The following is a 25,058-nucleotide window of genomic DNA, read 5'->3' as shown; positions in this document are numbered from 1 at the left end:
ACCTTTGTAACTCTGAGCAAGCTGTCTCATCTACACAATGGGGAGAATAACGGTACCTACCTCCGAGGTGAGAATTAAATGAGAAATACAGCCAGGCACAGAGAAGGGGTCTGCCACTCACTATGTGCCCAATCTATGGCAGCTATGACTCTGACCTTGAATCTCTGTGAACTCCGTGTCTACACTCTCTACCTTGGCTTCCTCACCAGCCATCCACTCCTTACCCTCCTGTACCCTGGCTTCTACCCTCTCTGCTCCACAAACCAGCCCATCTGAGCAAGGTCACCTTTACCTCCCTGTCGTTAACTAACAGACAGTCTACAGTCCTCACTGAGCCTCAGCAGTATCTGTCACCGTTGTCTCTTCCTTCCTCTTGAGGTGCACGCCTCCCCCCTGGTTTTCCTCCTGATTCTCTGGATGTTCCTTCCCAGTGTCTGTCATGGTTTGTCTTCCTTAAATGCTGGTGTCTCCTGGAGCTCCAGCCTCAGCCCTTACATCTTTCCTGGGAGATCACCACTCAGGTTCCAACGGCCACTGCTAGGAGTGACTCTCAAATAGACATGTTGAGCCCACTCTGCGTTGCCTATTTCTAACTGGCCGTGCTACATCTCCTCCTGGGCACACCACAGGCGCTTCAAACTCAACACCACCCAAACTAACCTAGTTAATTGCTCTCCTCTGACCCCACCAAGACCTGCTTCTATTCCATGTCCCATCTCTAACAAAGACGTACTGCCACTGCCCCCCGGCACCTAAGCCTGGAAGTCAATCTTGAATCTTCACACACTCTCACCCCCTACACCCATTAAGGCACTAGAACCTCTAGCTTTTACCTCCTTAATACCTCACACTGTTCCCTTCCTTTGCAACCCCCCCTGCAAATGCCTTCATTCTCTTCAGGCTCCCCAGTTCTTTCCTCAATCACATAGACTAACTGGTTTCCATGTCTTGAGACTGTACCCCTTCCCCAATCCAATATACCCTACAACACAGCCACTAGGAGTATTTTGGCAATGTACATGTGGCCGGGTCACTTCCAGCTTCACCACCTTCTGATGGCTCCTTGCAGCTCCAACACCTTGCTATTGCTTACATCTGCTAACCAATAGTCTCACCTTTCACTGTCCCCCAACTCCTGACTCTGTGCTCCAGCCAATCTGAATACTTGTTTATCCCCCAAATGTAATGGACTCACAGGCCTCTGTGCCTTTATAGTAATTATATATACCAGTCGGTCAGTATACATACTGGTGGGTCTGCCTCCCATCTCCCCTCCACACACTCCTGCTTGACCAGACTAAGCTTAGGAACATCCTTCTTTTGGGAGGGAGTCCTTTTCCGGTCTCCTCTTCACCAGCCCGCCCCAGGGTTTGTCAGGCACCCTCCCCTGTGCTCCGGCAGCACCCTGGACACACCTCTAGCACAGCACCTGTCACCGGGCTGTCTCTTCAATTTGTCTGGGAGGTCACTGAAGGGTAGGATTGTTTTTTGTTTTTTTTCTTTCTCTCAGTTTCTGCAGCACCAAACATAGTGCTTTGCACATGGAGGGTGGATGAGTGAATGGATGGGTGGGAGGAGTGAATGAACGGATGGTGGGATGAATGAATACGTGCATGGGATGAATGAGAAGAAACTGATGGCAGGGAGAGGCGCTGCTGACCTTTGCTGAGTGGTTACAGCCTGCAAAGATTTCGCAGACAATACACTGGCCTGGTTTGCAGTTGGCCTGCGTGCCCCCCATAGAGAGGGACTGCTGCTTCCACCGGGCTGGAGCAACACCCTGTACGAAGCAAACAAGTTTTCACAGCCAGGGAAAAACTGGGAAGTTCTACGAGAAGTAGGCTGAACTTTAAAAAAAAAACCTGTTTTGTTTGAAATCTTTAGATAGCTGCCACAGTTATCTAAATTTGGCTGCAGAGAACTAGACTGTGTGTGCCTGAAAAAGATAAAATGTTATGACTACTTACGAAGCCAAGAGAAGCTGAACCCTCAGAAACTGGGCAGACTGAATTACAGTCCATCTTGTTTGCATGTTCAGCTTCCCTGGGAAGTAGCTACAAATGAGGACGCTAGCACACAACAACCCCGTTCTGACCATGACCATGGCATGGGTGCTCCACTAGAAAGACATTTACAAAGCAGCACAATGGAGGTGGTGTTACCAGGAGGGAGCTGGAGTCCTCGCTGACACAAGGACACTCCTACCAGCCCTTTCAGGTGGCTCAGCCAGTGATTGTGCGCAGCTGAGGAACACAGGGCCTCCTCAGTGCTAGCAGAGGAACCTCTCCAGCCCTGATTTCACACAGAACAGAAAGGTTTTCCCATTCCCATCCTACTGCCCCCTTAGACCAGGAGAGCCAGGAGGGGAAGGTTGCAGTTCTCGGGTCTAGATATTTTAGAGAAATTTGGGGGGAAGATGTAAACAGTGCAGCAAGGCCTTAAAAAAACTCAAATCCAAAACCTGTGTATTGCTAAATGAATTACTGCTAGGCTAGAAGGTCATCTGTTCCAGATGTGGCCCGAATATTTTGGCCAACTTTTTTCCTCTCTCTACTATACTCTCTCTGTGTGGCTGGTAATATGAGCTCCTGTTATGCAGATGGATTGTTTTTTCTGGGGTGCATCTGAAAGGCAAAGCCTTCTTTTGAAAGCTGTCTACCTTCCACGCCTGGGCCACATGGAGGTACAGCTGACCCCGAGCAAGGGTCTGAGCATCAAGCTGCTGAGGGCAGCAGGAAGAGACTGGCTGCATCTCAGACTGGGAGGAAGGGTGAGCTTTGCTCATAAACACTCAGAGGAGTAGGAGGAAACACAGCTACTCCCAGTAGCAGAGCAACCACAACATCACAGGAGAGGATGGCCAAGGCCAATGGGACTTAACCCCCAAAGCGAGTCACTTCAAGAATGCCAATGCAGACATTACTTGTGGCTCCTTTCAAAGCCATTCTCAGAGGTATTAGATCAGCAGAGTCAATGACACAAGGACAGAGGTGACCGACATGAGATGCAGTTAATGGAGATGAGCTTTTTCAGAGCACAGGCTCACACACTGGTTACAAGTGGCCAGTGAGATGCAGGATACACAGTGTCACGTAGGGCCCCACAGTGCAACAGGGTCAGCAAAGTGATCACAAGGATGGGAAGAGAAGCCCAGATAAACATGAAGGCAGAGCTGGCTTTCGTCTTACCACTTCGTCCTCGGTAGGCTTGAAAACACAAATTTACACTTAGTGGGAAGCCACACCACACACAAAATTACAAGTCATGAGCAAAAGGCTGTTATTGCTTCATGGGAAGGACTGTTAATGCAACATGGGGTTAACATGTTGGAGAAAGAACTCCTCAGCATACACAGACAGCGAGATCCGCAGCGACATAAAGCATTAAGATATATATTTGTAAAAGGCCCCCGACCCTTGCAATTTCTTTGTTAAAAAGTCATCTACATAATGAAAGTGGTCAGACAGATTGAAAGGTCCAGTCACCTGGGTCTCAACTCTTATCTGCTTTAAAAAGAACATAACAAATGGATGAGATTCAAAAGTTCTATTCAAAGGTTTTGTGCTGCCAGTGGTCAGGTAAGGAGACTGGATTTTAAAAAACCGAGCTTGGAGGTGGTATATTAAGAAAAGTATAGCCTGGCTTTACTATTTTTCACTCTTGCTGTAAAAAGTAGGCAAATAGCTTACTTAAAAAAAAAAAGCTTAAGTAAAATATATGCAACAAGAGTGAACCACTGGGCTAGGACTTCAAAAGCACCAGGGATTATAGCTGTATAATTAGAACGGTTCTTGAGAGGGGCAAGGGATGAAGCAGCTCTCATAAATGGTCTGTTTATGGTAATAAGAACTGGGATGATGGGGCCTCCACTGCCCGAGTCCTGGGGAGAGCTGGTCGTTGAGGTCTGCGTGCAGAGTACTACACGTGACATGGAACTGAAGAAGCAACAACAGAACAAAACTGCTGTGGGTTCTAGAGGCAGCCCTGGAGTTTAGAGCAGTGGCCCAATGGAAAAAGCCGTGGTGCCCCAAGAGGTCAAGAAGGCAGGCTGATTATTAGTGTCAGAGTTTTTATTTTTCAAGGAGAAGACTGGAGTGAGGCCTCTGAGGTATTCAAGACTAGGGCTGGCTGAGGTGGAAGGAGAGAAGGCCCACACCACTGGATCTTACCTCTTCCGCGTCCTCTGAATGGGTGGAGAGCTGGTCATGCTGAATAATCTCAGCATCCTCCTCTGTCGGTCCGTTGCCCACCCTGATCCCACCAAAGTTGAGAGTTCCCTACACAGATGAACAGAAAGAGTAGAATTTGCCTGGGCTTTAACGTGACATTCTGTGAAGTGGGGGAAGGGCGATGGTTAGTAAATACAGTGCTCAGGAAAGCATAAATTCTAATAACAGCAACAAAAACTACTCGTCAAAACAGCTAAGTAAAAACCAATCACTGTTCCCACCCCAACAACCACCGTCCCAGCCCCAGCCCCAACCTATGTTTACCACCTCCTCCTGCTTCAGGGGAAATACACAGTTCCGTCTGCTGTACAGAGACAACAGCCTCGCCTCAGTTAACGCTAACTGAGAATCCTGCTTGAATGAAAACTCAATACGAACAGACTCTCATAAGTGTAGCTCTATCTATAGAGCCTGCACCAGCCCAAGTCCTTCTGGAACCAAAGATTAGACTTTGCAAGAGGGAGGTGTGCCAAATGACATGGTGATTCTACCCTGGTCTGATAAGATTTCAATAGGAGCCCAAGAGTTCCAGCAACCTCTCCCAGGAATACAATGGGTTTCTGCCCAGGAACGAAGGACTTCACTGGTCAGGGAAGGAAAAAAAAGCTCAATGTATGTTAGCTTGCAGCTAGAGGAATACTAAAAAGAACAAGAAAAAAAGACGCTCTTTTCTTTAAATGGAAGATTCTGGAATGTTAGAACAACTCTTAATAGGCATGTGGGCAGACCCTGAATTCACTGTTTGCTCCTTTCCATCGCACAGGTAGTTTTCAGTAGGTGTCCATAAGCAGAGCTTTAAAGTAAACTTGATTTGGAATAGCTTGAATTTACTGAGGCAAAAGGACTCTTTGGGCACAAAAAACAGGTAAATTTGGGATTAAGTCTAACAGGCACCAATTAGAGTCAATCTGCCATGAGTGAAAGAGCTGAAGGCACAGCCCTCAGAACCACCTCATACAGTTTCTGTATGTGCCAGGGAGGCACACAAGGGAAGAGCTCGAGCAATGCTCTCCTGCAAAACAGCCTTCCCGGCAGCTGCAAGAACAACGTTTGTGAGCAGGTTTGGTCAGCTTCCCTGAGGTGCCAGTTCTCGGCGTCACCTGGTGTGCACCATTTACCAAAACTTACCAAACAGCTCAGATCTCAGCGTTGGGCAAATTCTCCCACTTCATCTACAGTTGTTCTCAAATGTTGCTGGAGAACTGGGCGCATCAGAATCACCTTGAAAACTGTGTTTTGGAGATTCTCAAATACTGCCCCTAGAAGCTGTAAATTTAGTAGGTCTGGGATGGGGCCCAGGAAACTTGTATTTAAAAAAATATTTTCCCAGGTATAAACTGTATAATCACTAGGGAGGGTCTAGCAGAATTTAAAATGCAGGCAGCCTGTGGCGCAGCAATCCCATTGCCAGGAACATTATACTTGGAAGACTTTACAGTGACGTGTGTTCCCTGTATCACTATCTGCAACAGCAAAGAGGTAGGAACAACCAACACATTCATCAACAAGACAGTGATTACATAATTTTGGTACATTCACCAGGATGTTCTATGGAATGTTATGCAGCCGTAAAAAAGAACAGTGTAGCTTTGTATGTATCAGAATGAAAAGATCCTCAAGATATACTAAATTGTAAAAGCTAATAAATCAAGGGGCAGAAGAGCACTACAGTTTAAAACACAATTTCTAATATTTATATGTATATGTGTGCATCTGTGTACGTGAACACACATATACACATAAATACACATTTATATCAACAGATGACAAACAGATAAACACTGTTATGTGCAGAAAATATTTTGAAGGTTAAAAACAAAACAGCTGCTAATAAGACTCTTGAGGAAAAGAGTTGGTGGGGCACGGGAGGCTTTTAGTAACCAAATACACCTTTGCTTTAATTTTATTTTTAATGTCAAGTTGGAACTGCTGGCCACAGAATTATGTGTTATTTTTATTTCTTCTTCCACTTATCTGTTTTAACACGCTAAACGGAAAAAAAAAAAAAAGTTCCCAAGGTGACTCTGATGTGTGGCTGGATTTGAGAACCACTGAAGCCTCAGACGTCTCCAGGTCACACGCATGTTACACCCAACAACCCTGAAAAGGTACAGACTGCCAAGTACAGCTAAGTGGCACTGGTGACTGGAGGAACTCCAGTGCATCCTGGGCTGGGCTATAGGGTAGAGGCGGCAGGCTCAGGCTTTAAGTCTCCTAAAGCAGAAAGCCATTTCCAAAGCTTTCCCCACCCAGCAGATAACGTGAGGAGCAGACCGGTGAAACCTCCCAGCCTGACACTAACAAGTGTTTCTTCTGAACACAAAGAATGAGCGGTACGGGAAGGGGGATGCGAGACAACCAGCAGATTAAATAAATAAATAAATAAACTTTGATATACACTGCTAACAGACAATCAAGAGGTCACAGAACAGAAGAAAAGCAGATCAGTGTTCAAATCCTCAGCCCTCTGGAGCTGAGAATCCAGGGCCCTTGTTATGGAATGACCATCCTTATACCTTCAGGCTGCTCTCCAGAAAGAGATGTGGGCTAAGGAGACCCTGTGAAGGTGTGGGCTTCCAGCCTGGGGACTTTCAACTTGGAGATTATCACAGAAGAGGACGCCGACTTAAAAGCATCCACGCTTTCTTAGAAGCACACCTTATATATACTTGGGCTCGGAGGAAGAAGAGTATGTAGACAGAACATCAAAGAATAAGTAGTAAGTGCTTTATGGTTTTTTTTTTTTTTTCCTTGTAGGGAAGGAGAGAGTAAGTCCCTACGTAAAAATAATTTTAAGCAGCAACATTAAATATCTTCTGACCTGAGATATTGGCCCTTTTATACTAGTTCTAGGAGAATGATTGCAAGTAGTTTTCCAAGTTTAAAATGATCAGAAACACCTAATGAAGGAGATGTTTACCTATTTAAATATTTCATTTTCTTTAAAAGAGCATGATACTGCTGGAACACAGAAGTACATAAGTAATCACTACTGCTGAAATTTTTTAAATTTTATAGATTCATTACCTAGAATATACTGGGCTATGGATATTAGCACAGGATAAGGTTTTGGTTAAGAGTTTTTTTTTTTTTTTTAAGGACAAACATTCAAAAGCTTAACGTACAAAGTGCTGTTACTTGAGTCATGAGGTAGTAGTGAAAGAGGGAAAGCTCAAGACAAAAGATGCTTTAGTTGTTACACCAGACGTGCAGTACACACAACGAGACACATGGAAGAGTGGAGGTATCCTCGGAATAGCTGAGGACATGAGGGCTTCCGAGGCTCTCCCAGAATACTTGCCACAACTAAGCTTCCTCTGGCAAGAGGTCAAAGTATCAATCTGAAGTAGGACCTTAAAGTGCAGGGAAAGCAATGCAAGAATCACAGAGATGTTCTCACTTCCATGCTGAAGAATCGTCCAATACATCATCACAAACACAGACGTGAAAGAGGATGGGTCCAACATCTGCCGTCTCGGATTAAGATAATGGGACTCCGAGAGGATAAAACAGCCACTTTGTCTTCAGGAACATGGCTGTACTTACATATCTGAATAGAAACTTAGCAGACCAGTGGTAAAGGCAGCATCTGAATCTATGCTTAAGAGGTGGAAATCTCTTCTGTCATCGTCTCAGTGAGTAACGAGGGCATACTTCCCGAGAGCACACATGTCCCATGTGCTCACACAGTTAAAAAGAATGCTGCTGCACTGTTTGCCACCTCTTTAAACATAATGTGATGATCTGTTCCTTGGAATTTCACTCACTGTTGCAGCCGCTGCTGCCTCTAGTCCCTGTTGGCTCGGGGTTGGGCTGACTGGGGCCTCCACAGGTTGCCCTTCCTGATAGTGAATGGAAGAAAAGAGGATGGGAGAAGAAAACAAAAGACAGAGGGAGCGAAGGGGGGAGACGAATGGAGGGTACATGGAAGGATGAAAATGGTCAGAAAAGGGAGAAGGACGGTCTTGTAACTCAGCTGCTCTCCAATAGGGGTAATAAGCTAACAGCTGTATGAGAGTCATGCAATAAGATCTTCTAGGTGTTCCCAGACAGTGCAATAACTAAGCCTTATTGGATAGCCAGAAACCACACACAACACTGAACATTTGGCAACTTAACTCTGTATGTGTGGAGAGAACTCATACGCACACATACATTAAGTAAACACATATGCATATGCTTCTTCTGAAAAAGAAAAAAAAAAAATTTATGTGCTTTAAACCAAGCCTTTTTCCTGGATGTTTTGGTTGGTGAAAGTATCATGGTCTCATTTTAAAAGAAAATGTTTCATCATCAGCCCTGTGGTTGCCCAGGCAAACCACATGAGTAGGTTCACCTGCCTGCAGCTCCTGAGGCCTGGCTTTGGCTGATGCTGCACCCAGACAGGCACAGGCCTGGGTTTTGCTGAGCACAGCATGACACCCAGGAAGGGTAAAAACTTGTGACTTGTTGTCTCTACCCCAACTACTCAAAGCTGAATCCAGGTGTCTGCGCAGCAAATACATGTTTCTCTGACCTCAACGGGACCAGTGCTCACACTTGGGTATGCAGTGCAAACACATTTTAGGAGTATAAGGGTATACAGATTTGCGTACACTTAAGAGCCTCCGATGGGTAGATCAATTTAATTATCTTGATCTTAAAAAAAAAAAAGTTTAGTAGTTTTCAGCAACAAAAATACACCCACCAGATGCTTCCTCCTCAAATACTGACGGCGAAGGACCAGTGGTTTGAACAGCAGCATCCACGGTACACACAGTAGTGCAACTACAACCAGGAAACACTGAATTCCTTTCTGTAAAGAAGGATAAGACACATCACATAAAAGTTCATTAATTCATTAGTCCCAGGCAGAGCAGGAGAAAAATGTAGAGCAGAACTCAAATTCACATCGAAAGACCAGACTTTAATGGTCTGACAGAGACTGGAGGAACTCCTGAAACTATTGCCCATGGACGCTGTTAACCCAGAACTGAAACCATTCTCGAAGCTCACTCTACAGACAAAAATCAGACAGGACTATAAAACAAAAAATAATATACATGAGGAGTGTGCTTCTTAGTTCAATCAGATACATAAGACCAAATGGGCGGCTCCTGTCCAAAAGCAGGATGAGAGGGCAGGAAGGGACAGGAACTGCTCGAATGGACACAGGGAACCTGGGAGGGAAAGGAGGAGTGTGCTGTCACATTATGAGGATTGCAACTAATGTCACAAAACAGTATGTGTACGTGTGAGAACTGAGCTGGAAGCTTTCACCTAACGCACAATTAAAAAAAAAAAAAAAAAAAGTCCATTAGTCAAATATATGGTTTCCAGCTCCAGCACAATTTCCCCCAAAACAGGTACCGTTTTTTCTTATTAACCCATGAATAACATTATCTAGTTGCTCAAAATAATTAGCAGATGTTCTGGCAAAGCCCAGGAACTGACTGATAGGAGGGGAGTTATAATTCTCACCTTTCTGGGATACAGAAATCACAGAGGACCCTCCCAAGCTAAGGTGGATAGGCTAAGTTTAGATTTGGGAAGCACAGGCTGAAAACCAAACACTCCAGAAAGAGTTTTTTCCTCAGCTTTTTCGGGGTCAGGGACACACATGACTTCTGGAACTCGGCTAACCACCTAATTAGGACAGCCCACCTCTGGGCTGACGCACCTGCCCAGAGTATAGCATCGCATTGCCAGTGTCGGAGTAGGAGAAGAGAAACATGTTTATGAAATGGATCAGGAGGCTCGGTGCCTTCTCCGAGGTGTGAGCATCATAGGCCGTCCACTTGTAAAAGATGAGGATCACCAAGTAGCCAAACAAGGAGGTCATGAAAATTATTTCAGGAATAAAGCCAAAGTAGATATTCAGGGGCTTCTTGAAATAGCTGAGAGAGAGAGAAAAAATGCTAAGCTTGAACAGATACAGGACCACTCCTAACGTGAACGGTGTACTAAAGTTTTCTATCCAATGCTTCCCCAAGTCTGTCTTCATGCCTTTAAGACGCAGCAGTCAAAAGCACTGGAGCCAACAGACACTGTCAGATTAACTATCGCTGCCAAATTTTGGGACCTTGAACCGTCCCTGTACCACCCTCACCGGGAGAAAGGAACTGGAAAGACTCGTACCTTCTTACACACAGTTCATAATTTTATGTGAGTCACACGTCGAAGAAAAATAACGCACTCATTTTGATGAAAATTGCTCAAAATTTTTTCAAAGATCTTCACTGCAATTGTTAATTATTAAGAGGCTAATATTAAGCCTCACTGAAGAACACAAGGTTTTATAAAATAACTTCTACAACGTGAAACAGGGTTCTGAATTAGTAATCACTCCCCAAAGATGTTATGATTTCTTTAGTTAAAAGCTTATCTACACCAAGTATTCCTAAGAGAGAAACAGCAACTCACACATGGTTGAAAAGGCTCAGGGTGACTCCAAACATCATATGGAAAATACCAAGGATAACAGACATCTTCATCTTGAAGGAATTCAGGAAGGTCAGTTTATTGGTAGCAATGTTCCAAATCTGTCACAACACAAGAAAACAAAAAGGTACTGCAAAGGGGTCTGAAGTAGAAAAACGTTATTCATCCACTTAAAAAGTAGTTGATTTTTTTTATTATGGAAAATGCCAAGCATAAACTTCATTAGGAAGAATGGTGTAACAAACTCTCATATACCCATCATCCAGTTTCAATAATTATTACTGAGTTATCAACTCATGGCCAATTTTGTTTCATCATACCCCCACCCACTTCCCATCTCCATATTATTTCTTTTTTTAATAATTTTTATTGTGCTTTAAGTGAAAGTTTACAAATCAAGTCAGGCTCTCACATATAAATTTATATACACCTTACTACATACTCCGACTTACTCTCCCCCTAATGAGTCAGCCGGCTCCCTCCTTCCAGTCTCTCCTTTCGTGACCGTTTTGCCAGTTTCTAACCCCCTCTACCTCCATATTATTTTGAAGCAAAGTCCAAATATCATTTTACCTGTAAATACTTCAGTATGGATCTCTAAAAGGTAAGGGCTCATTTTAAAAACATGGCTCAACACTGTTATCACACACCCAAAAATATTAACAATATTCTTTAACATCATGAATATAATCAATATTTAAAATTCTCTGATCGTCTCCAAAGTTTTTAAAAACTAATTTATCTATTTGAACGAGGATCCAGATTAAGTCCATACGTTGTGAATGCTGATACAGCTCTTAGCCTCTGTAGGTTCCTCTTCCATCTCTCCTTTTTATTCCTTACAAAATATTTGAGCAAATTGGGTGGCTCATTTACCCTGTAGATTTCCCCATAGTCTGTGTTTTGCTGACTGCACCACAGTGGTGCAGTCGTTCATCTATTTTTAAGTATCAGTTGCCGTAAGCTCTTGTCACCTAAGGCCTGCACGCCTGTGATATTTTCCTGACAGCTCTCTCTTCCTCCACTTGGCCACCAGATTAGTTTCCCTAAATCATGACTCTGACCCACACACTTCCCTGGGCCAAAACCTCCCTTGAAGGCCCACTGTCATTTCTAGGTTAAAGTGCAAACTCTGCAGCCTGATAAGCCAGACCCTCCACAACCTAGCCAAGTATCTTTTCTTTCTGAACTGCCTCTCCATGAAGAACTCATCCTGACTGACAACTTGTGACTGCTCCTCTCCAGCCCCAGTCTCTCCTGAAATTCAGTTCTGCAACTCCACTGCCCAATGGACATTCACACCTGCATGTCCATAGACACCTCAAACTCAACAGCTACCCTGGAGGCATCAAATGAGAAGTCTGTAAAAAAAAACGAAACAACAAACTTGTAACTAGAGAAACCTACATGAATGTAAGGTAATATTACTATGATCAAACTCCAAGCTACTCGAGGGTAGGAGCCATGTCTGAAAACTTTTCCCCAGCAGGCCTTATGGACAACAGGGATTTAATAAACATTGTTAAATGAACATGTAAAATGTTATCAAAACTCTCTGAGACTCAATTTTCTTATCTGTGTGACAGAATTGTTTCAGAATTAAATCAGATACGTCAAGGGCTCAGCACAGTGCCTGGCTCTGTGTAAGCATTTTAGTAACGTTAGCTACTGTAATATTTAAAATAACTTTGTACATTCCCATCTCTATATTTTTGTACACGCTTTGCATCAACTACTGTAACAATCTAAAAAAAAATTCTAAACGTCAGATTAAATCCCATTTTCTACAAGAAGCCTTAATCTTCCCAGCCCACAGTAATCTGGTTTTCCTTTGGATTTTTATGATCCCTACTGTCTAATGGTTATTTTAAAAATTTTCCCTTTTCTTTTTTAGTACATAATACAAAAGATTTGATCATACCTTATTTGCCTAAGTATTTGAAAAAAATTATATTCTGGGATAAGTATTCATAAATATGTAAAGATAAGAACAGAAATATGATATTCATAGGAAAAACTTATTTCTGCTTTATTAAAACATCTGGCTAAAAATAAAATCCAAACTAAGAAATGAATTATATACTGGGAAGGAGTCTTGAAAATAAGTCTTCCCAGGGTCAATATTATTAGCTGTCTCAGAAATAAGTAGTGCAGGAAGGAATGTTTGGTTCCCCAAGGAGCTTTCATGTATTCTGGACAAATCCACCAAGGTTTTCCGAAAACATGTCAACCTAAAACCAAGTACCTATCTTCATGTTAATTCACTCACTTCAGGGTCAGAGTTAACAAATTTGGGGTTACAGATGTAGGAGAGAAGTGCTCTTACCGGATCGATGCCAAAAGGGTATGGTCCACCAAAAACTCCAGGGACGGCTGGGTCCAGCTGGAGAACAGGGTTCCCCCGAAGTGTCTCCTCCCTACCATGTTAGGAGGAAAGTCAAATTCATTTTTTATTAAGAAAGGGAAGCCACTGGGGTCCAAAAATTGATCCCAAAAGAAACAACTACAGCTATCTTGTCTCTTCAATAAAAGCAGAGAGACTAGCAGCCAAGAACGAGAAGCTACCAGAGGTGAGAAAAACAAAACATTAAACACACATACACAACCAAGTAGGAAATTCTGGGAATCTGCTTTTCATTTAAAAAAAAAAAAAAAAGTGCTTAAATCATAGTCTCAGTTCCCTGATAAAAAAAAAAACTGCTGATCAAATCACAAAGCACCTCACAAGGTGGAGCGTAAATAAAGTGACTCTGAATTCTCTCGAAACAGAGATACTGTCAAACCCCTTTTGAAGAAGTGTTAGTTCACCACTCGTCTTAAAAATCAGAGCTGAACATGAAATGAATAAGCTTTGACTTTTAGTTTCTTCTGCAACTTACGTCCAATTAGATATGAACATCGGCCGGACGCTCCAGGACGATCCGAAGATATTAAGAGACTTGGAAAAGCAGTCATTGTAGATGAGGCCAGTATAGATGGAGAAAACACCCATCAACAGAATAATGTATCGGCCACTGAACACAGTGCTAAACATCTGGGAACCAGAAGGAAGAAGTCAACAAGGATGGACTTGCAGCGGCTTATGTGTGACAGTTTTATTTACAATACACCAGTCCTCTCCTCTCAGACCACTTTACGCCATACGGGTCAGAGAGCTTGAAGTAAAGATCAAAACACAGTGCTAACCAGAAACTGACTTTCACAGCACAAGGCCTCTTTAATGTTAAGATGAACACAGCTTTGCTATTCCCTTTGATAAATTCACGGGTAAAAGACTTTCAGACGACAATTTTCATAATGACTGCTTAAGCAATTTTAAGCCCAGTGCAGATTTAACAAACATTACCTCATTCTCGTTCTTCTGGGAGAGGATCCGGCTCTCCCTTAACACCATCCACACAGCAAAAAGGGTCATCAAAACGCCATGGCCAAAGTCTCCAAACATCACAGCAAATAGGAAAGGGAAAGTGATGATGGTATATGGAGCTATAACACAACCAAAGAAGGAAAAAGAGAAAGTACAGAAAACTGCAACAACTCCCCAGTTATCACATCCTCTCCATTCCTAAGATCGATGTAAAGTGACTTATTCCCAAGCTGCCATGCTGGTGGACTGTCAGGGATAACCTTCCATGGTAGGATCCACACAGCTCACAAAGCACCTCTCATGGAACCTGAGTTGCTGCTAAAATTTTAAACAAGGAAAAGCACAAGGTATGAACCCTTTGTCTCTAGCTAGCCCTGGCAACCGCTTGGTTTGTTCTTTGATTCCCTTTTTCTAACCTCTGGGATGCTACGCCTGGAGCAGGCCAGTTTTCTTCCCAGTTGGACAAAGCTACCAGGAAGTGGGAGAAGCCCCAGAACCCACAGCAAGGCAGGTCCTGCAGAAAACGAATCCTATTATCTCTTTCCAACCTAGAAACCAGGAAGAAGGCATTGTCATATATCAGACATCTTAGAAAAGACATTTTGCTTAAAGCAGCCCTTACAAATGGTTTGCTAGAGAAAGGGCAAGTGTTCTACCGCTGTGAGGGTACCTGAAAGAGTCCAATCCAATGAGCTCATTTCCCACCTCTTCCTATAGGGTCGCTATGAGTCGGAATCAACTCGACGGCACTGGTGTTAAGTGAGTACCGCCCTTATGTCAAAATGGGTACCCCTTTATGGAATTACATTAAGTCCTGACATCATCTTTAGCTTTAAGCCAATTGTCCAACAGTGTTTAAAGCAAGGCATTAAAAATAAAACAGAAAAGATTTGAGCTTTTTTACCTGGATTTATCTCTCGGTAAGTTCCAATTCCATAAGCATCTACAATGTTCTGAAAGCCATACGTGAACTTGTTGGTTTTGTTATAGGTTGGGGGAGTCTGGTTTGTCTGCATCCTGTTCAAAATGGAAGGCACGGTGGAACCGCTGTGTTCCTGGGAAACATGAAGCACATGTATCAACATTAGGTCATCCTTCTAATTGTGGTGGTGGTTACACAGGTAAACATGTTTATCAAGACTCATTAAAGTGTACACATAAAATATGTCCTTTTCTTTTATGTAAATTATCTCAAAATGAACTAAAAAATAAAATTGTTGGTTATCTTCCCCAGCCTTTGGGGAAACTAGGACTAGGTATAAAATGTATAATGGAAGATTTAAATTCTCAAGAAGACCACCCTTACTGTGAAAAAAATTTAACTCTAGAATATGTAACCAAAGAAAAGGTAGAATCTCCTTCCCTGGAGACACCCTCATCTACTTTTCTTGAAGTATTACCCTTCTCTCGTCTTTCTACGGAGAAAACAAAGTATATTCTCTGTCTCTCCTTCTTCACTACCCTCTCTTAACTCCTAATCTCTTGTAGTCTGGCTGAGTATGTTCATTCAAAGTGCCTGGCTCAACACCAAAAGGAGGCCAGGTGGTACCATGGTTAAGCGCTTGGCTGCTAACCAAAAGGTTGGCAGTTCAAACGTACCAGCAGGTCTGTGGGAGAAAGATGTGGTAGTCTGCTTCTGTGAAGATTTACAGCCACGGAAAACCTATGAGGCAGTACTACTCTGTCTTACAGGGCTGCTATGAGTCGGAATTGACTCTAAGGCAACAGGTGGGTGGGCTCACCACCAGAACTAAAGGTCTTCTCTCTCCTGTGCAGGCCCCTGACACTAGATATCGTCCTCTTCTTTGGTGAAAGTTTTAATTCTTTGGGCGTTCCCCTCTGGTTCATTAACCAGTCCTTTTCTCTCTTTGCTGGCTCTTCCTTCTCTACCAGGTCTCCAAGGGTCTATCTTCAGTTTCCTTATTTTCTCCCTCTCAGAGGTCTCATTCCCTTCCACTCTCGTGACTCCCATTTCTCTCATTCTGTGCTATTGAGATCCTGCCCCACTGCCCGCTAGGCATTTCCATGTGAATTTCCATCCAGCGCCCCAATGTGATTGAAACTAAACTTTCCCTTATCAATAAGCTTCTCTTGCTGAACTTTTATTTCCATTAATGGAATCATTACTTCCCCAGCCACTCAGCTTTGATGCCTCAGAAAAAAACTTTAAATTCTTTCTCCTGCACCTTGCTAGGAACTAAGTATACCTGTTGATTCTGCCTTCAGAATGTCTCACAAATCCACTGTTTTTTTTTTCCCCCCATTATCAAATCCTACCCTAAGGGTCTTTATGACTTACTACTCCATTTCTACAACAACCTCGTAACTTAACCCTCACCTATGGACTCTCTCTCCATTCCCTAGTCCAGCCTAGACACTATCAACAGATTATTCTTTTACAGCTCTCTCTAGATCATGTCCTTTAACTGCCTGATAACTTTCTATGCCTATCTCCCCTGGAGTAAAATTCAAATCCTCTTATCTGTTATTTAAAAGCCCTTCACAAGTAGTTTAAAAAATCTGCCTATCCAGGTTTACCTCCCACTCTTTCAGCTAACCCATTATAATTCCTGCTCTTGCCCAACCACCCACCATTACACTGAACTTCCTGCCTTTGACCATAATATTTTTTTTTTTTTTAGTCATTACTGATCAATATCCTATCCATTCTTCAAAGTCCTGATCAAATGCCACCTTCTTCCTGAAGTCTTTTCTGATCACCCTAGCTGGGAAAGTTAGCACCCTCCCTCCACACACATACACCACTCTTAGCACAGATTGTCTTGTATTGTATGCATGTCAGCGTCTCCTAACAGGCTGTAAGATGCTTGACTGCATGTTTTTTACATCTGTCTATCCCTTCCAGCCCCTAGGTCAGTGCCTCAGACAGTCACTCTAAATAACTACTAAAGAGGTCTGTCTGGGTTCTATACAGAAGTAGTCCAGGGAGTGAATCAGGAAATTTATGTTCTGATCATGCGCTATCTTGAAGAATCATGGGTATATGACCAAGTTATTTAATTTCTGAACTGCAGCTTCCACATTTGTAAAATAAGGATAATACTCTAGGGCTTTGTACAAAATGTATTGTCAGGATACAGGTGGATATGTTAAAGAACTCTGAAAGTGAAACTGCCACAAAGATGAAACTGATTAATGTTACTGTCGATGAGAACCTTTTTTCCTGGCCACAAAGAGCCCTGCCAGCTGTGAGGGACTCACCGTGCCCCTTCTAAGTGCAAACTGGATGGAGTCCAGGTCTGTGACAGGGCACCACACCTCCGCAATCAGGCACTTCTGGGTTACATCTATGTTGCACAGGTTCAGAGTGTGGTAGATGGCCTTCATCTTCCGCACCTTGATGAACCAGACTCGGATGTTCTTAGCAGCTGCCTGCAGAACCCTCTGGCGGTGATCCTCTGTTTGATTCAGAACCTTTACGGAGACAAAGGAACAAGGGAGGGACCCCTCCAACACCAGTCTTTGGTCTCAGGACACGCACGGCAAAGAGGCACAGCCAGTGAGGGACCCCTCCAACACCAGTCTTAGGTCTTAGGACATGCACGGCAAAGAGGCACAGACAGGGACGGACCCCTCCAACACCAGTCTTAGGTCTCAGGACATGCACGGCAAAGAGGCACAGCCTTCTGGGTATCTGTTTTTTTTTTTTTCTTCTTCTTCTTCTGGCTAGAATGGCTTCTTTTTTGCCAAATCACAAGGAGTTAGGTTTCTAGTTACTAATACTGATTTTCATTTATCTTCAAGCTGAAGAGAAACTGGCAGAATGGTTTTTAGCTTTTCTTTCTATATTTAATCTTACCACCAACCCAGAGGGAACAGCAAAACAAATGTAGGTCATTGGCTTTTACTTGGATAATTAAAGAGCTAGTGAGTTTCCATAGGGAGCCTGTAACTCAGACTCAAAGAATGAGCACCACAATCCCAGGAGCTGACAAAGGCAACAAATCCTGAACCTAAGCCAGCATCAGGGGATGGTGGGAAAAGAGGCAGACACTGTCTACCTAGGCCTTACTGGGGGACATGTAAAAGAAGAAACTGGGACTAGGAGGATCCAGGGCCTTTAGAGGGAGTCTAGACTGCCACCTACCACTGCCATCATGGAGGCAGCAGACAGGCTTTACCCCTCTTAAGATTTCTTGGGGAAAAACAAGTTTCAATTTTTGATCTTTGGAAACTAGTATATATTCCTCAGAGGAATCATATTATCAAGGCTAGGGCTGAGAAAGGGGCAAGGACATCTTACCTTCTATGTCATGTTTACTGCCAACTATTTAAGGTTTCAATAGCAGAAGGGGAGGCTAAGAGTCCTCCTTCCAATTAGAAGAACTGGACAAGCAACCCACCAATCACATTTCTGCATGAGAGTCTATCTCTCTGAAGGGAAAAAGCTCCATATTTGCCCATTTTAAGCATACCTCTCCACTTGAAGCACTTGTCAGTAAAGAACAAAGTAGTAACCACTCATGACACACAGGTGAAGTGCTTGTATCACCTAAGAATAAAGGAGCAAAGCTACCCTCTCTCTCTACGTTGGTATTTCACAATTAGTATTAAAACTTCTTTAGGAAAGATGTTAGATAAATTTGCAAGCAATGTTCTATTTGCTTTTCTCTTTCCCCATCCCCTCCCCTCACATCCTACTCCTCAGCATACTCTTTTAAAGTTTTGTTTACAAAGCTGGATTTTTAAATATCAAATTCTGGTCATTTACCCTATGTCACATGCACTTTAAATCTACCCATAAATCTGGAGATGATAAGACAGCTCTAGAACCCAGAATGTTCTAACATGGCCTATCACCCACCAGGAGATCTTAAAAAACTCAAAGGAGTCAGCAATAGGTCAAGTAAGTGGGTCATGTACAATGGGGCTCAAAGGGAGAACTGAAATAGGAGTTACATAAGTGGAAATGTTGCCACTGCTAGAAGGAATTGCCTTGGGGATTAAATATATTTTTAAATGTTTCAAGGAGGCAGTCATACATTCATTCTTTCAACAGGGAACAAAGTCCCAACCTGCTGCCCTTTTCCTTCCATGTGTATATAAACCAAGACTCCTCCATCAAAACCCTGTGATAACCACTGTGCATGTATGCTGCACACACTGAGATTTGCTAAAAATGTAATGCGTTCTCTTTCTGGGTACAAGAGCCATAGCGGGACTCTTTGGCTAAACTGTGTAGTTAAGATCTAAGATGACCAGAAGCATATACACCAAGCTGTTAACAGCGGCTGCCTCTGGGGTCAGTGTGTGTGCGTAACAGAGCAGAACTTACTTTATATGTGATTCTGTATTATTGGTCTTCCTTAACTAAGCATACTTATTATTTTTATTGTAAAACTTACCTCAGACTCATGAGATGGAGGGGAATTAATACTCTACGTAACAACAGTTTCAGACGTATAGCATTCCTGTCTCGTTTGAAGATGACTCATGCTATTTTTAACAGTCACTCCCTGAGACTTTTCCCCAGCTTCCAGGGGGACATGTTACTCATGGACATTTCTTGTTTTGGTAGCCTGGGCTGCCTGATAAACTAACTACTAGTGTTTCAAGGAAGGAAAATGGCTTGCTATTATTTTATTTCACAAAAACAAACTCCCTCTAGCCCTGTGTGTACCATTTGGAGATCATCAATCCGGGTATTAACTCCAGAAGCCATTTCTTTCCTCTCCTGTGGCGTCTCAGGACAGGGATAGAGTGAGGCTCGGAACCTGGAATGTGCAGACACAGCCTGAGGAATACTGAAGTTTCTTTCTTTCTTCTTTTTTAAAATAATATTTTATTGTGTTTTAGGTGAAAGTTTACACAGCAAATTATGTTCTCATTTAACAATTTTTACACAAATTGTCCCATACCATTGGTTACATCTTTTACAATGTGTCAGCATTCTTGTTATTTCCATTGTTTGTTCTGTTTCCACTGAGGCAGACTGAGGTTTCTTAACCATCCAATTCAAACAATCTCTAGAAGTAATCCTAACTTACTCAAACAACCAAAAGAGGAATAGTTTAGACTGAAAAGATAATCAACAAAAATTGTTTATATTAAGAGGCTAAAAACAGACTTTGAACTACTTTCACATTCTCTGGAGCTATTAAATTCCCTTGATATTAAAAACAAAACAAAAAAAGTAAAGCAAATTATATTATAAATTATTGGAAAAAAGTGGCATGGAAACAGATCTTATGGCCAGAATTTCAGAAAAATTTAAGAACACAGAGTCCATAACACTCTGCTGGGCGTGTAGATCTACCATAACAGGGCATCTATAAACCATGAATCTTATTATTTCTCACAGGAAAAGGAAATTGTAGTTTTGATAATATTTTTTAAAAATGAACTTAGACCATTTCTAATTGTTTTAAATAGCCCTAACATTATTAAAAGATACAGTCATCGTGTGAATGTGAACTAAAAAGGATTATGTTTCACTATTTTTTATTCTAAAATTTAACAGTTCAGTGGCATGACTGTATCCTCTTGGGCAGAAGCAGGTGTCTCTTACCCTTCACAGATTTTCTTGACTCTGTTCTTCAACTGATCGCCTTGGAAGAAAATGATAAACACGGACTTGTGCACGTAGTCACCCTGGGCCCCAAAACCAAAAATCAAGAGTTCAGACATCTAAATTCAGATGAAAACCTCTTAAATAACTTACTTTTTGATGATTAAGGAACAATGGGAATCCTTCCATGATATGGAAACTCTATACTTCAACCAAAACCCCATTCCATATCTTAAGCTTCACTACAAGAACGTTTGTCCTGTAACCTCTAATTCACAAAATTATTTTTCAACTCAACCAGGAGCTTGACACAGAAGCTAAGAGGCTGTTCCTCTTAGTACTATTTACCAATTCAACTTTAAATCTTATATTGCCTGAATGACAGAAAAAAAAAAATAGAGAAGAGGAAAGAGAAGGAAGCCATTTCTGTCTGTTCACCTGCTTAGAAATTCCCAGATAAAAGGGGCTGAATAACTACCAGGAACTACAGATGCTGATGCAAAATCTCACGATTCGTGCTAATTTTGACTGTATGGAACAGGGAGGAAGGCAAGCCATTCCAATACCAAGTTTACACCTGGAGTCTGAGCAAGGATTAGAAGGTAAGGTCAGAAAAATAATATATGCTGTGTTAACCAGGATTGTCTCTGGATTCTGTATTCTCTGATACACCTATAGAACATGTATTGCTTTTATAATAAGACAAAGAATGCAGCTTTAGAAGGAAAACAAGGGGACGAGGAGTGAAGAAAATAAGATGTGTAAGAGCTAAGGAAGGCTCAGGAGTCTTAAATCCCTAAATTCTCTAGGGAAAAGCCAGAGAACATTCTCTACACAGCTGCTCTGTTGTAGATATCTAGACGTCCTTTCCTGATGTGTTGATAAAAACATCTTTCTCTTGCCCAGAGGCAACCTGGCTGAATATTCTGAGAACAGTTCCACATTAGGTGTGACTACAGATTACAACGTTTTCACAACCCAGGAAGAGCCTTCAGTAAGACTATAAAACTGCTCCTCCAAGTTAGTGGACTCACTGGAACTTCAGCATCAGCACACTGCTCCTCAGCATAGAGCAGAAAAGCCACGTAACTGGATCATTTTTAGCCGCATAACCCTCCCGATTTGAGGAGTATCATAATACTTTCTCTCTTAAGTAGATCAAAGAATACTAATCTAAGAAATCCAAGAGATAATTTAGAACAGAAAAATCACCTCCAGATTTCTAAATAATACTAATACAAAAGTGAAGTAAAACTTCTGGAGTACATTTAGTGATCTCTGCTTGTAATCCTCCAAATCAGAACTTAACCATACTTACTTAGGTTTATGTTTTAAACTCTGCCCCATTATGTCAAATCCAAGATGTTACGCTGTTTCTACTTTCCAAAGCACTGGGTGAGGAAGAACAATCATCCTATCTTGCACAATACATATATTTAAACCAAATTTCTAATTCTCCCAACAAACAAGTAGACAAAAAAGCCCCACCAACTAAAATTTCATCAACTTATAAAGATTGCAGTTTAGGAAATCTCTCTTTCTCTCTTTTACTGATAGATATTACCAAACTTGAAACCAGATGTCTTGCTTTAAGTTAATTTTCATAAAAGGCTAATTTTCTTTGGGTCCCAGATCAATAACAAAAAATAAAGCTAAAGTTTAAAATAATTGGAAAAAAAAAAAGTATTTCCAATCAAAATAATATCTACACAGACGAAGCTTGGAAATGTATGTGCATACGTCATGTATACATTGGATGTGTACATATGACGGAAGTTAGAGGAAAGGAGCAGTCCTTCAAATTCTCAGATCAATCTAAATCTAAGGGCTACTCTGTAGGAGGGTCAGATCAGGTGGCACCAATGCTGAGTTACTGCTCTGGGCTCCCTTTACCAGACCTACTCCACCTGATGCAATTTCCTTATCTTACAGTCACAGGATCCTCCAGGGGGTTCTCGATTTCAGCCTGTCGCAGGAACACATTCCCCCGGCACACTCGCCACAGCATGCGCTCAAAAGTAGGGATGCGCTCCCGGTTAATCACACCAGCCACGAAGCTGTGGGAAGAAGAGCCAGATTGGGAACTCTGTTCCACATCACGGGATAGGTGGCTTTAAGAAGACAAAGAGCAGTGAAAGGAAAGAGGCAATGACTATACACATGAGACTATGTATCATGATGTCAAAAGGACTACCAAAGTCTTATTCCTCATCGCACTCCTGGAGCCAGTAGAGGGTGGACAGAATGACTGAGGAATTGAATCCAAACTGACTTAGGATACTTCTCAACAGGCTCAGAGGACAGCGCGTCATTTCAGCAAGGGAATCGCCAGCCTCTTTCGAACAACGAAGATGAACATGACCCCACTGGGTAGGGAAGGGCTGAAGTGGTACTTACCCAAGTCTTAAAGGTGTGCCTCTTCCCATCTCACTTGGCTCCAAGAGGGATGAGGACTCTTCCAACAGGTCTGGATCCGCCATCTGCTGATGATGCAATTCAGCCTGAATTCACAAATCAATTAATATCTAATGAAAATAGTTAGTGGCATGCAGGGAACGAGGAACCAGGAGATAAGTTCAGAAAATAAAGATGGGGGGAAAAAAAAAACACTGAAAGAGGAGACACGCCCACAAAAAGAAGAATAGGGGTCAGAAAACAAGGAAAAGAAACAACAGTCAAAGAAAACATAATTGTCCCAGTAAAGCATCTGGGCAAATGGTTAGAGAAATGATGAACAAAGAAAAAAACATTAAAACGTGGTGACATGTATAAATCTGTTACTTGATGGAAGCCATTTCTCTCTTTCCTATGTTTCCCTGGATGAGCTATGAAAGTGTCAAGAATTTCTTTTGCAAGTGAATAGGAAGCTAAAGTGTCTCTCCCTTTTGGGTAAAAACAAGGCAGCTCTGCGGATATTTTCAACATTTAATTTCCAGGGAGCTACAAACTGGAAATTGCCCCATGTGGGAATGTGAAAGATGGAGACTCTCTTTCCAGGGAAGAAAGCAAGGCACCATCACTGTCTTGAACACAGTTTGGTGTGGAGAAAGACGGAAGGGGCATCTCTAGACATCTAGGCTTTCCATGTACTTAAAGATTCAGAATAGGAGAGCTTTCAGCATGGCTACTTTATTTAAATACTCCAATCCATGTGATTTAAAGAGTGTTTTTTTTTCCCAAAAGGATAAGAAGCACAACAGCCCGGGAGGCCTGAGCCTCCACTCTATCCATAAGGGAAAAAAAAGTAAAAACGTATCTCAATGTCCTATTTGCAGGCTAAGAATGTAGGAATATCAAAAAGCCCATTAGGTTTTATAGTTTAAGGATTCTTGTGAACATAGCCAAAGCCAACAATCTAAATCAAGTAAGGTAAAGAAAAGGCAACAGATAATAAAGCAATATAGAGCTCAAAAGAGCTCATGGACTGGTTTAATTGGTTTGGTTTAAAATGATTTCCACCATGACAATTTATACAATGAAATGAAGGAGGATAGGGACCTTCCCATCTGTAGGTCTACATTTCCTAGCCTCTCTCTAGCCAACTTACCCTACCACCCTTTTCCTTTACTCTCATCAGAAGGAAGAAACTGCCCTTAAAAATAAAGTCCAGTTGACATCTCTACTGCCTGATCTACCCACCTTTAATATCCATACACTACTCATGCAACATAAGACTAGAAATAAGAACAATCCTCCTTTTCAAAAGCAAAACAAAAGTCAGGTAATTTTTCTCTATCATTTTCATTCCAAATTTCAAGTTGATTTCACTCCTGTCTACCCCACTAACAAAACATGCCACATTGGAACTTCACGTGAGAAAGTCCTAAGACCATAAGGTAACACAAGACTGACTAAGTATAAGCCAGATGGTAAGTCTGAAGGCTTAAAAAAATGAAAGCAACTGCTTTGGGAAATAAGTTACTGAAGCAGAATAAAAAACAGAAAAAAAGGACAGGCAGGCACTGGGTATGCAGAAAGGCACAGAAAGACTGTCCTGAGATTGGAAATGCTTATTGTAAGATAATGGGAGGCACAGGTTACCACTTGCTGCCAAATGGAAGATTAAGGGGTTCTTTTTGTTTCTGCTTGAAATCAAATCAGCTGACTGAAAGCCACAGGCAACTTATTTTGAGGATCCAGATGACTACGACATTTCAACTTGTTCTTGCAATGTCTCTTGGCAAAAACCAGCAAAACTGATTACTACTTAGAGGACTCTCCCCTACTTCCCTGCATGATTCACAGGACCTGGCTTAAGAAAATCCTAAAGATCTGACTCAATACAAACACGTGTGCTCCCAAAGGGCCAACTAATAGAACAGGAAATAGTGTTCAGCAACTAGACTGACCCAAAGACCGTATCTGGGACTCTCTAGGAAAAAAAAAACAAAAAACGCAGCAGAATTAAAATTAAATAGCAACTTGCAATAACATTCTAATTACTAACTTCACTACTTCACACTTAAGAAACCTAAATCTTAGAAAGAATTTTTTTAAATAATTGTGCCTGATG

General features: G+C 42.1%; 1 protein-coding gene across 4 annotated transcripts in view; it reads right to left on the bottom strand.

The window, feature by feature from the left end:
• The window catches only part of ATP6V0A1 (ATPase H+ transporting V0 subunit a1), a 53,248-nt gene that overhangs the window by 10,064 nt on the left and 18,126 nt on the right, over positions 1-25,058 (bottom strand). For 2 of the 4 annotated variants that reach the window (XM_049859524.1, XM_049859525.1), the window contains exons 6-18: positions 22,943-23,046; positions 22,476-22,602; positions 20,546-20,628; positions 19,658-19,751; positions 17,239-17,451; positions 14,921-15,071; positions 13,996-14,135; positions 13,529-13,683; positions 12,976-13,066; positions 10,632-10,750; positions 9,889-10,105; positions 8,917-9,024; positions 4,170-4,277 (exon numbers count right to left, since the gene is read on the bottom strand). In XM_049859524.1, coding sequence (XP_049715481.1) covers positions 4,170-4,277; positions 8,917-9,024; positions 9,889-10,105; positions 10,632-10,750; positions 12,976-13,066; positions 13,529-13,683; positions 13,996-14,135; positions 14,921-15,071; positions 17,239-17,451; positions 19,658-19,751; positions 20,546-20,628; positions 22,476-22,602; positions 22,943-23,046 — 1,710 coding nt within the window. Of the gene's footprint in view, positions 1-4,169; positions 4,278-7,996; positions 8,072-8,916; positions 9,025-9,888; positions 10,106-10,631; positions 10,751-12,975; positions 13,067-13,528; positions 13,684-13,995; positions 14,136-14,920; positions 15,072-17,238; positions 17,452-19,657; positions 19,752-20,545; positions 20,629-22,475; positions 22,603-22,942; positions 23,047-25,058 lie in introns of all 4 variants that reach the window. The other 2 variants (XM_049859527.1, XM_049859526.1) reach the window with 2 other exon arrangements.

The sequence above is a fragment of the Elephas maximus genome, chromosome 19, assembly GCF_024166365.1.
Source record: "Elephas maximus indicus isolate mEleMax1 chromosome 19, mEleMax1 primary haplotype, whole genome shotgun sequence".
NCBI classification, from domain to species: Eukaryota; Metazoa; Chordata; class Mammalia; order Proboscidea; family Elephantidae; genus Elephas; species Elephas maximus.
This window is presented reverse-complemented; position numbering and strand designations above follow the sequence as displayed.